The 17,865-nt window shown below is 40.6% G+C and overlaps 1 protein-coding gene across 1 annotated transcript in view; it reads left to right on the forward strand.

The window, feature by feature from the left end:
* The first annotated feature begins 5,059 nt into the window (after positions 1 to 5,059).
* Positions 5,060 to 17,865, forward strand: part of YTHDF3 (YTH N6-methyladenosine RNA binding protein F3) — a 29,701-nt gene continuing 16,895 nt past the window's right edge. The window contains exons 1-4 of the mRNA XM_061994759.1: positions 5,060 to 5,427; positions 7,417 to 7,441; positions 12,699 to 12,784; positions 14,092 to 15,684. Coding sequence (XP_061850743.1) covers positions 5,404 to 5,427; positions 7,417 to 7,441; positions 12,699 to 12,784; positions 14,092 to 15,684 — 1,728 coding nt within the window. The 5' untranslated portion in view covers positions 5,060 to 5,403. The remainder of the gene's footprint in view (positions 5,428 to 7,416; positions 7,442 to 12,698; positions 12,785 to 14,091; positions 15,685 to 17,865) is intronic.

Below are 17,865 nucleotides of genomic sequence, written 5' to 3' on the forward strand. Positions count from 1 at the left end.
ATTGCTTTTTTATGGTCAATGTGTTCTCCAGAATGCCCATTTCATATTTTGAAATCCTTGGTCCTATAGATGTTAATGAACTATTCAAAACTATTGAAACCTTGGAAAAGAACGCTTGCCTGCATCTGGGACTGTAGCATAGGACTGAATTTCTCACAAGCTACAGAGTGTGTACTTGTTTAATTACCAATGACTAAATTATATAGGATAAATACTTTACTCCTGTATTTAATACCTCAGGAATGTTAAATTTCAGACACACAGAAGGAATTTGTTTATCTGCAATTGAGCTCTGGTTTTCACTCATTTATAGCCATGTTACGAAGACTTTGAACAATGCGGCCATCCTTTGTGCCATGTGAAGTTGAGCATTCCAGTCTCTGAAGCCCAGAAAATGCGCATAGGTGCAATGGCAAGGTACAGATGGAGGTGTGCTAACTGGGATGCTCAGGAAGGCACATTCCTCCACATTGACCTACTTTGACTTTGTCTCATGTACCATTCACAGACACTCTCTCAATCACAAGTAATCACAGAAATCTTGGTTGGTGGGGATATCTGAAGGCTACCTGGTCTAGCTTACTGCTTAGAGAAACCAACACTGGATCACAATCCACTGGCTTTGGTTTGTTTCTTTGTTTGTTTGAGGCAGTAGACACAAAACAGTAGAAGCACATATTTTCTAATTATTTAACAAGTATTTGCATAATCTTTTGGAGCTGCAAGGCTACACTGAGAAACAGGCATCATGATACTTAGTTTGTTGTCTAGTATTAGTTTGCAAGATTCCTTGGGACACTTTCTATCTGTAGCTAAGATTTGGCAAAGTACATGTTTCACAGTCCAGTGACAGCCTCTGAGACATACAAGAAACAATGCTTTTCCAGACTTGTCTTTTTTACATTTTTCTGGCTAAGAAAAGAATCCTGGCTACATTTTCTGAGTACTTACCAACTCGTGTCTTACATCTCAGCTATTTTAAAAGTAATTATTACCACAGTTTTACAAATTTGTAAAATACATAAGATCTTCTGGTTTTGTTCAGCAAAGCTGAAGAGAAAAAATGTATCTCATAAGGGTAAATGCATCCATCCTTCTGCTCTTTCGGTTGGCACAATCACTATGCTGAAAGCATTAATGGAAAAAGCCAAAAGGTTTTGTAACGTGGAAGGCTTTGATAAGGACCAACCGATTTCATGGTTCAACAAAGGGGATTGTCTTCCTCCTGAGCTCTGTTGTAGTCTAAAGCTACATTTCTTGAAGGGCCCCAAGACCTTTTCATGGTCATGAGCACACATCCGTTCAGTATGCACTTCAAATAACTAGGAGGAATTGGAGTCCTGAGGAGAACGTTACTGTTAGTTCACGCTCCCTGTCCAATTAAGTCCATTTCAAAACCTGACAGCTTAGTGGCTTAGATGTATCTCCATCTGCACCAACTCTTCAAGGCTTGCACATGGACGATACAAATCTTCAATACGATAATCTGATGACAGAAGGGTAGTGGAGTCAAAATTATTATAGTTCAGATCACAAATGATATTCCTGAATGTAACTATTAGACAGTGGAAAATTAGAAGGGGGTGGGGGAGAGGCCTAAAAGCATTTTGAAAAATGAACCATATATATTTCCAAAGTCTCTAGAGCCACATAAGGCCGGAACTTGAACTATAATATTACAGAACTAATTGCTACAGAGCATTCTAGTAAGTCCTCAGAGGCTTGCATTATTCCCCATCAAAAAGGTTCATTTCAGAATAAGGCTTCGTAAAGCTTGCAACATGGACTGGAATCCTGCTGAACTTGCACTTTCTTTAAGGATAATTTTCACTCTATCACATTCCTAATGGTATAGATAAGAAGGAACAATGTAGAATCACTTCCCAGCACAGACACCAACATTATAAAAAAATGGAAATATTTGCAGCACATCGGATTTTTGTCACACAAATCACAGCAAACATTATAAACTGCATTCAAAATTCCTAATGCTTTTATTTATTTCATGATTACATTGCATATTCAACTGAATAGATGCTACCAAGTCACGAGGGGCTGGCACTTTCTCAAAGGCAATGCCACACCTGCAACAGGAGGAATGTTTTAAAACCTGAACATTCAAAAACAACTGTCAGCCTGACATAATTACTGGCATTGGGTCAAAACCAGTGATATCTTAAATGAATAATAAATTTGAGTTCTTCCAGCAGGTAAGAAATCAAGAAAGGGAGTCGGGAGACCTGCATGGTTAAATAGGAAACTGTTGGGCAAATCCCAGGCTGTATTAGGAGTGTGGGCAGTAGACTGAGAGAGGTTCTTCTCCCCCTATACTCTGCCCTCATGAGAACACATCTGGAATATTGTGTCCAGTTTTGGGCCCCTCAGCCCAAGAAGGACAGGGGAGAGAGTTGAGTGCAGGGCCACAAAGATGATGGAGTGGAGAATCTCCGTTATGATGAAAGGCTGAAGTAGTCGGAGCTCTTTAGCTTGGAGAAGACTGAGGGGAGACCTCATTAATGTTAACAAATACATGAAGAGTGAATATCAGGAGGATGGAGCCTGGCTGTTCTCAGTGATGTCCAATGACAGGACAAGGGGCAATTGGTACAAGCTGGAACATAAGAGGTTCCAAAGGAAAACAAGGAAGAATTTCTTTACTGTGAGGGTGAGGGAGCACTGGAACAGGCTCCTTCTCTGGGGACATTCACAACCCAACCGGATGAGTTCCTGTGTGACCTGCTCTAGGTGATTGTGCTCCAGCAGAGGGGTTGGACCATATGATCTTCTGAGGTTCCTTCCAGCCCCTGAGATTCTGTGATTCCTTGATGACTGTTCTTGGCTGCTTACTTTCAAGACTTTTTTTTGTCTAATTGAGAGGCCCAAAAGCACTGAAAAATCTGTCACTTTAATGTTATTTTACGATTTCAAAGATAGTGAGCTGGAAAAAAAACTACACTTCCCAGGTGTCAGGATGAAATCTTCAAAGCCAGAAAAGTGCTGTGAACCAGTTGGTTTAAAGCCCAGTGCTTCATTGGCCCAGGTTACCTAACGGACATCATACTCAATGTGTAACTTTTTGGGACTTACCTAGGGTCAGTAGTTCATATGAATTAAGAAGTGTTGAGATATGAATTCTCTTCTCAGTTAGATTAGAATCCACATTTGTTATGGCAGTGGTCTCATCACCACACCAAAATGTATTCTGGGGTTGCAGTTTTCACTGTGGTTAAATGACACAAACTCCCCCCAAAACCCATAGGTAGGAATTCATGTCTAGCTTATATCTAACATGGGCACTCTTTCCACCTAATTGCCTGGGCTCCATTTGACTCACTTTTACTTTGCCTATTCAGTCTTTACTATGTAAACTTGAACCACTTCACCAAGAAGTGAGAATCCACCCATGCCATAGGTGCCTAGGGAGTAGGAAAACAGGAAAAAGGGAAAAGAAATATTATTTGAAAGACTGAATCCAAGGGTCCCACCCGCTTTTTAACTAGTGCTACAGAAGGGGCTGCAGTCTTACTTGCTTTGATATTGTTTTAAAGGGCAGTAGTCCTATTCAAAGTTTATAGGTCCTAGCTAAAGGTCAACTAGTTAATTCACGTATTAGCAGCTTTAACCTTTGCCAGCTGCAATCTGAACATATATTTTGTTCTGTTTCAAAGAATGCAAACAGAAATTACCCCTTTATGTGCAAAAAAAAAAAAGATAACTTTCTTCATATCATCCCTCATTCTTCTCCTTTCCATCTCTTCCTTTAGAACATATTTTTTAGATCTTTTGTCATCCTTGTCACTTCCCTCGGGATTCCTTATGAGTAGCTTTCAAAACCACACACTTCACTACCACAGAGTAAATGAGCACTCTGCAAGCCCTACCTACAACAATTTCAGGTAACTGCCAGTATAATATTCACTTTGTGACAACAGTGAGAAACAATTATCCACTATAACCTGAATTGCATTCAGAAATGTACCCAGTTATTTCCCAGGACTACTTTGTGCAATTACTACAGAAAAAAAAAAAACCCAAACAACCCTAAACACATTTCCCCCACCGCAGCCTTCTACTTTGTGAGGGGGAAAAAAAGCACATGCACCGAGTTTCAGATTTACACTCCTGAAGGACATACTTTCCCACTCTCCTGACAGGTACGTTTACACAAGCAGTATCAGATTGAAGCCATTCTCTCCTCAAAACTTTATGCAGCATATGAACTACAATGCTGACCTTTTCAGATTCAAGTTTATAAACGCTTAACTCTCCCTTGTAGCACTGGTCTTTGCTTTTACTGGTGGTTGCAGGAAGCCTCTGGACAATTGCAGATCTCGTGTTCACACGGATGAAGATCGGCGTGCATCACTAACGACGGTGTACAAAAAAAAAAAACCATTTGACGAATCCTTGTTTGCTTTCCCACCCAATGCGTACTGAAGTGCAGACTTCGAAGAGAACTGCGACAGAGCTAAGGGGCCAAGGGCTGCGGGATAAGCGCTCCACGCTGGTACTCCCGCCATCCCCTAGTTCAGCCGGCCGCAGCCCGCACACAGGCGGCCGTGCGGCAACCGCAACCGCCCCTGGGCCACTGCGCACTGAACCACGTCTGCCCGTGCCGCGACCCAACGAAGAGACGGCGTGCAGAGGCTGGAGCGGCGGCAGAAGGGCCGCACCCAACAAAGTAGTGCGGGCCCTGGCCCGCCGCGGAGGCAGTGAAGGCGGCTGGGCGGAGAGGTCTCAGCTCCAGGTTCGCCTCAGTCGCGCCGCGTCCCGTCCCTCCGCGTCCCGCGCGGCACATGTGCGGCGAGACCGAGGCCGCGTCCGGGCCCCCCCCCGCGCATTCCTCGGCGCTGCCGGCAGAGCACGCGCGCTCCGCGGCTAAGCAGCGCGGGGGCAGAGGCAGGCGCGGGGAGAGGCCTTGACGCTTTCCGCCCGCGCCTCACGGCGCGCGTGCGCAGAGCCCGCCGCGCGCCGCAGGCCCCGCCCCCGCGCCATCGGAGCGGCTGGCGGCGGGCGGGCGCGCGGCTGGTTCCCTCCCCACGTGACATGGAGGCGGAGACGGGAAGGAAAAGGTCAGTGGCGACGCCGGCGGAGGGGGAGCGGAAGGTCAGGGCGCCGCGGAGCGGAAGTGGGAGCCGGAGCCCGTCCGCCATTGTGGGGAAGCGGAGCCCGGAGCAGGGGGGGAAGCGGCGCTGCGTCCGGCCGGCCGGCTCCTTCCAGCGGGAAACCCGATCGGCGGCGGTGGTGGCAGCGAGCACAGGCAGCGGCGACAATCAGGCTGCGGCGAGGAGGAGGCAGAGGCGGCGAGCGGCGCGGCGGGCGGGCGGGCGAGCGGCCCCGGCGTGCGGAATCACTCGAGGCCCAGGCAGAGCGAAGCGAGGGGATCGCGGCTCCCCGTGAAGAATGTCAGCCACCAGCGTCGATCAGGTACCGGCCGCAGCGGGGGAGGGCGGCCACCAGCTCCCTGCCATTTCCTCTTCGCGGGCCCGTAGTTAGCCCCGGCGGGGGAGGCGGCGGCCAGGTGGCCATCTGCCCCTTCCCTCGCCGCCGGGGCGGCGCGGCTCGCGGTCTGCTCTCTCCGCTTTCCCTCCCTGCCGCCGTGGGGAGCGGCGATGCATCTGAGCCGGCGGCGCCCGGGATGGCGGGCCCATTTCCCAGCCCCTATTTATAACCGCTGATCCGCGCCAGAGCCGCTCCGCCTCCCCGCCCGCAGGGCCCGCCGGCGCTCGGCCCCGCCGGCACGCGGCTCCCGGCTCGCCGCCCGGCCGGCCGGCTCGCTCAGTCACTCCGCCCCGCCTGCCCGCTTTTGTGTGTTCCTCAGCCGCCTGCAAGCCCTCCTTGGCCGAGCCCCTCCGTGTCCCGTTTCCTCGCTCTGCTCCGGGAGCGCCTTGGTGCCGGGCTTCTCCGCGGCGCACCGCTTCGTCTCCTCTCCTGCGCAACTCCCGGTTCTCTCTGGCTGCTCGATACCACTTTTTTTTTTTTTTTTTCTCTTCGTGCCTTTTTCTCTTCCCACTCACTTCTTCTTTCTTCAGGTCTCGGATTTCTGCTCCTTCCCTTCGATCCTTGTTTCTTCCAGCTGTTCTCTGTTTTTCTCTATACCCAGTGCTGCATTTTCTTAGACACAGAGCTTAGACTTCTACTTTTTAATCTTTGCTGGGCCTCTGGTGGCTTTTCGTTTTGACTGGAAGCTGTTCTGTCTTGGTTTCTGCATCCTTCGTGGACCTCTGCCACTCCCCAAAAGTTTTGACCCAGCAGTGTCCTGCCCCCTTTTATTTTTTTTCTCGGTGCCTTTAACGTTTTTATTGCTTTTGCCTCTGTGCATGCTCTCCGGTTTCCTTTTATGCACTTATTTCTAGCTTGGTGATCTCTTAGGATTTTATTCCTCTATATTCCATGAAAGCTTCTTCACAGCTTTTTCAGTTCCATGTGTCTTGTTGCTCTCTGTATGCCTTTTATGTCTGGATTAGATTCATCCGAAAAGATGAGTTGGGAATTTTAAGATTATTGGATTGGTTTTTTTCTCTGATTTTGGACTGGGATGTGACCAACCAACGCAGCTTTAGGTGGAACAGTGTTAAACAGTCTTCTGATAACTCTGAGACAGATATGTATAAAAGCAAGATGGAGGTTGTTACCTCCTAAACTTTCAAACCTCTGAATAGTGAGTTCTTCAAGACTAAAAGTTGTTAGAGAGTTAGGAAACCTGGAGACCCACTTGTACTTAGTTGTACATATGTGAGGAGATTAATTAGATTTTAATGGGCTAGTATTTGTTTTTCTAAGATACTTTATGTTGCTACAGAGGAATTAAGGGCACTGTAACTTGTACTGTTACAGTGCATGACAGATTAACAGTGTTTTGTAATGACTAACCCTAAAAAAAAAAAGTCTTCCTTAAGGTATAATTTCCTTGTGTGAAAGCTTCATGCCGACTGTATCATTTTCTCAATGTAATTGCCTAGACAAACAATGCACAACTCAGTAGTTCAGCTTATGATACCACTGTACATGTCTTTGTATATCTGAAAAGCAAGGCACTGTAGGTTATTCTCTGAGAAGTACTCATCAGTCAACTTGAAACTTCTTGTGAGAGACAATAATAATTCATTTGTTGTTCAGGTTTTCAGCACTATTTAGGCTTCACATACTGTAAAGGATTAGAGTATTTTTGTAGGTTTTGATTTTTGTAGGTTTTTTTACAATTAAAAAATGTTGTATTTTTGGTAATATTTTACATAGTGATATTTTATATAGTATCACAATATTTTTAGAATATTTAAAATTAATATTTTAGACTGATATTTAAGTTTAAAAGAGCAGAATTGTCAAAGAAATGGAATTACCCTGAAGTAAATATTTGAGAATTCTAACTGAACTTGTTTTGCTTTTTTTTTCCCCCTACTATCTTATATACAGAGACCTAAAGGACAGGGAAATAAAGGTAAGTTGATTCCTTGTATTTCAGTGTAACACTTTGATGTTGCTGTTGGTGAAGTTAATGACGGTTATGAGATGAGAATGTAGCTATAGGATGCCTTTTATTTTAGAGCAAGATGACAGGAAATTGTGTGCCAAAATGTTATTTCCCAGAATTTTTACTGTGACACAGCAGTACGTTAAAATGTTTATATTTTGCAAACGAAGATTAATGTCTGAAGTCGGATGGTAACTTAGCTATTTCCTTTTAGCTGGCTTTGTGGTGTATAATACCTTTAACAGTATACCTTGGGCTTTTCTGTGCAGAGATTAGAATCTGTACTAGAATCATTAGGATGAATCTTTTGAACAGATTCCTTAATTTACAAGACAACAGCCACATGACTATTTACTCATATCTGTGAGTAGAACACATCACCATCCTTATTCTCAGAAATTTTGTGCACTTTTCTCTTAATTTTAGTGTCAGTATAGGATATTCTGTCAGTGTTTGTAGGCCTTCTGCTTTTCTACTTTTCATGTTTCTTTTAACATCTTAGTTTTTAAATGTCATATTCAATGGGATTTCTTCTCTCTTGCAGAAACAAGGAACTAGCTACTTAATATTCTTATCTTAAATTCTTGGCAAGTGTGTTGTAAACACCATCTCAGATTTATATCTTGCATTTGTATTTCTGGTTTGGAATTTGTTACCTTCACTATAAAGGCTAATGTTCTATTTGTGAGGTTTTTGGCCTGATCAATACACTTGTGCCTGCTTAATACTCTATAGCAAGCTGAGCTATAGAGTAGCATGCACAATGCTACCTTTGTCTGTTAATATGCTTATTATTTCTTCATGCAGATACTAAACTTTTTTTTTTGGAGCTGTACATATTTTTTTTAATCATGTACCTCTTGCACCCCCCCCCACTGTTTGTTTTCTGAACTAATCTAATTGTGTTCTGTGAACTGTCATTTAACGTTATCTGCAGCGTACTTACTCTTTTATTCTGTGTGTGGATTATCTGCTCCTTCTACATGTATCACAAAGTGGCACACATTTCCTGGATCTTAATGAGTTTGGCCTGTTCATTTTAATTTCTCTGTGTTCAGAGAAAAATAAACTTGTATTCACCTCCTCAGACCTTCTCAGTTTGGTCATTCTTGAATACTTGTTCTCTCATATTCTAATACTTCACCTTTTTTCCACCCAAACTGGAGCTTTTGACAGTTTCGTTGTATCTTTGAAATAGCTTGTATTCATACCTTCCACGTTGCCCTTAAGTGAGGAGTCAGATGCATTTTAGCAAATAGTTTGAGCCTTCATGTTCTTTAAATTACCGTATCTCAGTTTTTAGTGAGGTTATTGATGTGCATCTATTAGAAGATCATACAAGTAGTTTTTGAACTATACTCCATATATATGGACTGGAGTGGAAGTATTAAGCGCTTCTGTTTGGGATGTTATGTTGCAGCTTGTTCAATAGTGAAAATGCATGAGTCAGCATTACTTTGTTAGCATATTTTTTTGTGCTATTATTTGTACATGCTGCAGAGTGTTTGAATCAAAACACAGCTCTTAGTTTGCTATGTAAGGAAGAGATTGTTTCATTTATGAACTTCAATTTTAATAGAGTGCATCTTTTTAAATAGTGGTGTATTATTTAAAAAAACATGTGTTCTACTGGTGAGACTGTGACCTAAATGAAAACTATAGTGAAACAAAACAATTATCTCCCATTCAATTAAATTATTTTATGTAATGTCTATTTAATGAAGCTATTATGATTTCACATTAAAGAACTAGGAGATTGAAGATGGTAGCACAAGTACTTGTCTTTGGGTTAGAGACTTTTTCAAGAGGATAAATTAAGCCAGTATCAGCAGTCCTTACTGATTACATGTTAGCAGACAGTAGTCTTTTTCAGGTGTCATGATAAGTCCCAGCTTAAAGGAGCTTTGAGGGAAGATGTGATACTGAGATAACAGACTAATCTGAAGTTGTCTTTGTGCCTAAGACCAGTGATGTTAAAGAGGATGGTAAAAAGATTACTGCCCACGTGTCTGGTAGAGCATATAGGAGAATGTAGGTGAGCAGTTTAAGGGATGTATGCAGGGAAACAGGGTATTTTTCATATTGAAACAAAAAATATTAGACCTGCAAATGGATATTGGGAGGCAACTGATTTATATTGTCTAGTAAAATGTTTTTAATGCATTACTGTAGTTGATTAGAAATTGGTATATTATGCAGTTTCCTGTGACCAGAATATGTGTGACTGAAGTTTTAGTGTGTAGAACAGCACTATCCGTCTGTTTTGTGGCATATTAATGTTGGTGTTTCAGAGACTTGAATGTACAAATTGTCCAGTCTTGAAAGTTTTCTTATTGTAATTGTCAACTAATATACAGTTGACATAAGAGATCAGAATTTCTTCCCCAACCCCCCACCTTTTTTCTTGTTTGTTGTGCCAGTAAATCACACCCATGATAGGAAAGTATTGATATGTGGGTGTTATTTTTTTAATATATATATATATTTGGATTTGTAGTAGGCATAAATGTAAGCATTAGGTTTAAAACAGGAATGAAATGTTCATGCTTCTTTTAGTATTTCTTCTCCTTGTTAATTAAAGTGTAACAGCCTCTTCTAATGAAAATTTTATTCCTATGCCTTTGGCCATCGTTTGTGCATTTTACAAGTGGTTATTCAAAGGATAGCAGCAGTTAAGAATATAAGCTTAAATTCCTTTATTTGTTGAGCTGTTTCTTCCCAGTATCTAATTACATTGTATGTTTTCACAGTGTTTGTGGAAGTATATGTTATTTGCAGGGTTGGATTGATACAGATATTTTTAGTAACTGTAGATTAGTTTCAATTAGTATTCTTCATCATTGCCCCGTTCAGTTGGAACACTTAATGTGAGATTTTAGGAATGAGGTATGCATCTTAATCTGTTTGCTCTTGTTAAATGTGTGTGTGGGCTACATTCTTGATTATTAACACATTATGTAAAGCTAGAATGAAAAGCCAAAGAAACAAACTTCTAGTGATGGTATTTCACTGTAAAATGTATGTATTTACTAGGGAAGATTTTACTGTAGAACTATTTGTGTTACTGACTTAAGATCTCAATACAGAATAAATGAGGGTGAATATTCTTGTAAAAGTAATTTTTATGCTAGTTGTAATGGGAGACCAAAACTAATTCTGTCTTAAGTGACCTTTGGATGCATCTGCTGTGCTCATTGTTTCAAAGGTATGTTTTATGAAGATTAGCTGTCAGTATGAAGAGATTAATTTTGATAAGATTCTAGTCTTGACATGCAGCTGTTTATTCCTTTATTTGTGGTTGCATGCTTTTAAGAAACTTGTATCCCTCTATCTGTGTTTCTCATTATAACAGGATTGTATTTGAGAATTGTGCTCTCTGTACCATATGTTTAAGTCTAAGCAATGGACAGGCTTAGACAAAAGATTTTGAGGCTCATCTCATGTGTGACTGGGCCAAAAATAAAGGGGAAGATAGAACACCAGCTCATTAATATGTTATCCTGAATTTACAGTGATTAATGACATGAAGGGAAACTCTGTATTTATGGAAAAAAAACCCCAACACCTAGTTTAAAATTGACATTTAATTTAGAAATATTGTTTGGGCTAGTTTTCAAGCCCATTGTGCTCACCATTGCTATCATATTTGGCTGTAGTTAGTATACAAACTCACTGTACCATTTTGTAATAACTGAAATATCAAGTTTTCTGACTGTAAAAACTCCAGGAAGATGCTCAAAACACGAATTGCTTTCTTGCAAAAAGCAACAAACTCCAAATATGAGAGAGATTTGCTTAAAAAAATAATCTGTTGTTCTGTGTTTAAATTTTAATCTTTTTACTGCTGTCCAACGTGAATTCTTTCCAGTATTTTGGTTGTTCCTTGTGATTATATCTATTCCTTTCTAAATTTTTTTTGAAGTAGTTTTGTTTCCCGCAGTCAATGTGTTTCAAAGATATTAGTCAAACATGAAAAAAAGTGAAGTGACTTGGTCCAGGCACAGTTTGGTTTTCAATGAGTGGCAACCTGTCCTGCTCTGCCTCCCAAATTTAACAGGAAAAAACTCACTCTTAAACACTGTCTCCAACAAAGTTGAAGATTTAATTACATGACTATATATACTTACACGATTGTATATACTTTTCAGAAACTTTTGCTTAAAGAGAGAAACCATGGAGTTGGCTCCTTACTTGGTGTATCCAGCTGTCAGAAAATGTGCTGGTTTGATGCAGCTTCTGCTGTCATGGTTTCTCGGTGCACTTTACAGATCACTCTAAAACTTGTTTGTTTTTGTGATGTGTTGCTTTCGATTTTTTTTTCCACAAAACCTATTTGATAAATGACAAAAACATTGTATTTGGAAAGCAGTAATTTATTTTTGAGGTCTTCATCTGCAAGCTGTATAACTACAGATTGCTGGTTCAATTCCTCTTCTGCATTACGCCATGGGAAATGATGGAACTTACTAGAAATTTGTGCAATTTTACTTTGAATAGTAGCCTGGGGGAGGGTGGAGAGACACTTCAAGTATTTTGGGCATCTGGAAAATCCCAGGTAGGTATAATGCCTTAAATGAAATGTAATGAGAGGACAAGAAGAGCAGGTAGGAAGAGATTCCAACATCAGCGGTATATATGTTAGAAAAGGGTTGGAATCACCACTGAGTGCTTAAGCTCATTTTTCTGTCTTGCTTTGTACTCTCTGAGCTTCAGGGATACCACTAATGCAGTATAATATCATATTTATGTAGGAAATACAGAATAGCTGAATAGTGGTGCCCTTCGTGGTTGTCTTGGTGGGTAACTGACTTTCCTCCTGGCAGGATAAAACTGTATGTTGCAACTTTCCCTGAACCTATTGAATATCTGGTTGGTCTGCACATTTGCACTTGGTCTGGTACTTCTGGAAACGCTGGATTTACTGCCTGTGCAAATAAGGTGTGCCTATCGTTTTCCCTCTGTCTGTGGAGCTCAGGAAAGAATAGTTAGGAGTGTTCTGCTCTGGTCGCCATCTTTCCAGACCTCTCCTGAGATCTGATCATGATTATCGATAGAATGAGCTGTTTTCTTTAAATTTAACACGTGGTGCTTAACAATTACATATTCAGTCTCAACAAAGCATAAGTAGAAGTATTTAAATGTACAGGCAATTAAAATGTTAATATAGATTAAAAGTGCAACATGGATCTTTCAGAGAGTTTGCCTAATACAGATTTACTTTTAGTTTCAGTACAGAACGGTTCGATTCATCAAAAGGATGCAGTAAATGATGATGATTTTGAGCCATATCTAAGTAGTCAGACAAATCAGGTGAGTGCACATTGTTTACTTTGGAGTTCAGCTGACTTATAGACTTAATTTTTGGGTGATACTTCTTAGCATTCCATACTTGCCTGAGTATTCGTTGAAACATAATTTTATATTGCATCTTGTCTTACCATACAATATCTTAAACAGGCAAAGTCTTCTTAATAATTCTGGAAAATATTCAGTTAAAGAGCATGCTCTGATGTTTCCTACCCTTATGCCTGTGCTCTGACTTCAGAAAGATGCAGTTACAAGAAGTTTGAGATTAAAAAAAACCAAACTCCCAACAAAACTCTATGTCTTAAATTTTAAATGGAGTTGTCATATATTGGATGTAGTTCAAAACAACAATTTCATTGGCTCTGGGAAAATATTAGTTGGTTGGATGTGATTTCCTTTGAAGTTGGTAGGAGTAGCTCACAGCTGATGGCATAATAGATTGAAGTTTAATATTACCACAGCTTGGTATAACTTTTCTGCCAGGAAGTTAATTGTTTATTTTCAGAACTGTGAATTGTCTCTGCAGTCAGAAGTTAATATTTGTTAAGTTTGGAAGTTGTGATCTTCAGAGAGACAGAAAAAGTGCAAATTTTTTAAAAGGCTGTAAGGATTTTGCTTGTCTTCCCATTTTTCCAAATACAACATGGAGGCAGAATCAGTTAGAGGATGGTAAATGTGCAGATTTTTCCCCTTCACATTTATCATATGACAGCATCAGAACTCATATGCAGATAGTCTTCCAAATGTCTTGGAACTTTATCATCTCAAGAAATAAATGCTGTGATTTCCTAGAAGTCTAGGGAGTGGGATTTTAATAGCAAACTTTGGTTTACTAGACCACAGATTGTATTTAATGCCCATTCTCAGTAGTGTGAAAATGCTACGGTTTGATTGTTGTTCCTCCTGAAACAAGCATCCTTGCATCCTTTCCTGTGTAATATTCTGGCAGGTGTCTCTAATTAGGAATTTTTCAGTGTTTATGAAACTACAGTTGTAAAGACTTCTTTTTTTAAAGTAGCTTGATGTTTTCTTGATATTATTGACATGGAGTGATTTTAAACCTCGCTCAGTAACTGAAAATATAGATAATGTATTAAAAAAATGGGACTTTTGAGTGCTTTGACAAGGCCTTTTGAGGAAAAAATGACCATATCTAACGGACACCTTATTCATCTTTTACATTAGGAGAATGGTGGAAGTTACAGATGCATTCATATAATCCTTAAAGATGTTTTGGACTATGTTTCAGTGTATTTTTTTTTCCCTGAGCATAGTTGTCTATATTGCTAATTTGATGTGTTTTCTTGCAGAGTAACAGCTATCCACCAATGTCAGACCCATATATGCCTAGTTATTATGCTCCATCCATTGGATTTCCATACTCTTTAGGCGAAGCAGCGTGGTCAACTGCAGGTGACCCTCCAATGCCATACTTGACAACTTATGGACAGATGAGTAATGGTGAACACCATTACATACCCGATGGTGTGTTTAGTCAACCTGGGGCATTAGGAAATACCCCTCCATTTCTTGGGCAGCACGGATTTAATTTTTTTCCTGGGAATGCAGACTTCTCCACGTGGGGGACAAGTGGATCTCAGGGACAATCAACGCAAAGCTCTGCTTATAGCAGCAGCTATGGCTATCCACCTAGTTCTCTTGGGAGAGCCATAGCAGATGGACAGGCTGGATTTGGCAGTGATACTCTGAGCAAGGTGCCTGGGATTAGCAGCATTGAGCAAGGCATGACTGGACTGAAAATTGGTGGAGATATGACGGCTGCTGTAACAAAAACTGTAGGTTCAGCTCTGAGCAGTACAGGTATGACAAGCATTGCAGCAAATAGTGTGCCCCCAGTTAGCAGTTCAGCACCTAAACCAACCTCATGGGCTGCCATTGCACGGAAGCCTGCTAAACCTCAACCGAAACTCAAGCCTAAAGGTAACGTGGGCATTGGGGGCCCTGCTGTACCACCACCACCTATAAAACACAACATGAATATTGGAACTTGGGATGACAAAGGGTCAGTGGTAAAAGCTCCCCCAGCCCAACCAGTACTGCCTCCTCAGACTATAATCCAGCAGCCTCAGCCATTAATTCAACCACCACCACTGGTGCAAAGCCAACTGCCTCAACAGCAGCCTCAGCCACAGCAGCCACAACAGCAACAAGGACCTCAGCAGCAGGCCCAGCCTCACCAGTTGCAGCAGCAACAGCTGCAAAACCGCTGGGTAGCTCCTCGCAATAGGGGTGTGGGCTTTAGCCAGAACAATGGAGCTGGGCCTGAGAACTTTGGTTTAGGTGTTGTACCTGTCAGCTCCTCACCTTCTGGTGTGGAAATGCACCCAGTGCTGGAGAAACTAAAGGCCATAAACAACTACAATCCCAAAGACTTCGATTGGAATCTGAAGAATGGACGTGTGTTTATAATCAAAAGTTATTCAGAGGACGATATTCATCGCTCCATTAAGTACTCTATCTGGTGTAGTACTGAACATGGTAATAAGCGTTTGGATGCTGCTTACCGGTCCCTGAATGGCAAAGGCCCACTCTATTTACTCTTCAGTGTGAATGGCAGTGGACACTTTTGTGGAGTGGCTGAGATGAAGTCTGTTGTGGACTACAATGCATATGCTGGTGTCTGGTCTCAGGATAAGTGGAAGGGGAAGTTTGATGTCAAATGGATCTTTGTCAAAGACGTTCCTAATAACCAACTGCGGCATATTCGCTTGGAAAACAATGACAACAAACCGGTTACCAATTCGAGGGACACTCAAGAGGTACCCCTAGAAAAAGCCAAGCAAGTGCTTAAAATAATTGCTACTTTCAAGCATACCACCTCAATCTTTGATGACTTTGCACATTATGAGAAGCGTCAAGAGGAGGAGGAAGCCATGCGTAGGGTAAGAAATCAGTGTCATTATAGTAGCTCTCCTGTTCTGTTTTGGTTTTTTTTTCCTGGGTTTGGAAACATTGTTTTTCATACAGCTGTGATTTCTTGTGTGAGAGTATTGAATCAGAAAGTGATGCTTCTTATCCAGGGTGTCTGTACTTGCTATCACTAGCTCTTTATGAAAAGATTTAAGTTCTAACTTATTTTGTTAAGACAGGCATGTATTTAAGTGCAAGGCTATCATAGGCCTGCATAAGTGGGCTGCTGACGTGTTTTACCCTTCAGAGTAAACAAAGTCTGAATTGAATGTATTATCTATAGCTGTAGTTTTCCACTTTAGATTTTTGTGAATTCTGGATGTTCCAAGAAGGACCTGAAATTATAGGAGAAGCTTGCTTTATTTTTAACAAAATGTTAACAGCATGATTACTGTCAAAAGCAGGTTTTTCTCTTGATTCAGTTTCTGTTGCACAATTGTACAATTGTGGAACAGAAGTGATATAGTGATGACTTGTATGGTGACAGAATAATTTTTTGACATTTATGATAGTGCATTTCCAATTAAAAAAGAGTGTAGTTCACATTACCAGTGTATTGTTAAGTACACCCATGATACACCTGTAGAAAAACTCCTGGTTTTGACGGTATTTCAGAAAACTAGACAAGGGGAAAAGGCATTTCATTGAAACTGTTTACAGTACTTGTATACTTTGTCTTGTGTGTACTCTTTCTACTAATAACACTTATGTTCACCATTTGCAACAATATTTACTTTTGCTATATTAGTTTTCTTTCCAGGTTTGCTTTTAACTAAAAATGCAGAATTTGTCTCATGGTTAGAAATATTTAATGAGTTATTGTATCAATTAGGTGATTATAATGCAAAGTATTCAGAAACAGGAGTTTGCATCCATCCGCTTTGGCTGTAGTGTTCTTTCTTAATCCTGTCATACCACCTACTGAATAAAATAAGCTCTGAATCCTAGGGTTCATGTTAATTAGAGGTCTTGTGGGATGTGAAGTCTTGAATTTGTTCACTTGAGGCTGCCACAATTCTCTCTGCATAAGAGTTTAATCTGCTTAGCAGCCCCCTCACTTAGATTTTCAAGTACTGCAGTATTTCCAGTCCTCTTGTACACTTGGTTCCTCCACATACATGTTGCCTCTCCTTTAGGCCAGTGTCCTGCGTACCTCAAATTCTGTAGTTTTATTGCACAAGTCTGCAATAAATTATCATGTTGGAAGCTCATAACTGTTTTGAGGTAAGATGAATATCCCAGTTTGGAGTGTATGCTTGTTGAATTTTTTCTAAAAAAAACCACTAAATATGCTCTAAATAAAAAAAATTTACTTCCACACTATCTTGATGATAGCGAGATGGGCCACATTCTTTACTAATATTCAAGATAAGGGGAAAATTTTGACTTTTTAGGCATTAGTACAACTTCATTGTGATTTTTGCTAAAGTTTCAGGAGGACTAAGATTATGTTGTTTCTCTGTAGCCTTTATATTTCAGTATTTTCTTAATTTTTGATGTCTTAAGACCCTTGACAAATATCTGTTTTGCTTCAAAAGTATCTGGTTTTGTGGAGAAAACTTATCAAATGAGTCAATTCAGACATGCCCTAGTAAATCAGGAAGATCATTTGAGATTATTTGTGGTTTTTGGTAGTAGATGAAAGCCACAAAATGGAGTGGAGAAGAGGAACATCAGTAATTGGTAGTGTTTCAAAATATGCTGAACTTAAAATGCAAAATATTAAATTGAGCATTTAGTAGGTCTCCAACTAGATGACTGTGATGATATCTATTTATATAATAAAGTAACACTGCTGTTTTCTTCAGTATTTTCAGGGAAACATGCTTTATCTGTATGACTCAAGTACTGAACTCTGCATTTCTCTGTTAAGTTACCTTTCCCGATGCTATTGAGAGAAAACATACTTGTGAAGATACTTGCATAGTAGGCACTGATTCTGCTATAGCTTTGTCCAAATTGGTTTTGTGAGAAATTAAAAAAAAAAAATCACTTCAGAGCCGCATGTCTAGTTGTGAGGTTTTCTCTTTGTAGATGGATTTAAATGGGCCATAAACAAATGAGTATATACTCAAAAGAAGCCCAGATTAAGCTGATGACAGCTAGTGAGAGGTCATCCTTATCATTCTTTTATGACTGAGTGATGATTTTAA

Source organism: Colius striatus, chromosome 4 (genome assembly GCF_028858725.1).
Source record: "Colius striatus isolate bColStr4 chromosome 4, bColStr4.1.hap1, whole genome shotgun sequence".
NCBI lineage: Eukaryota > Metazoa > Chordata > Aves > Coliiformes > Coliidae > Colius > Colius striatus.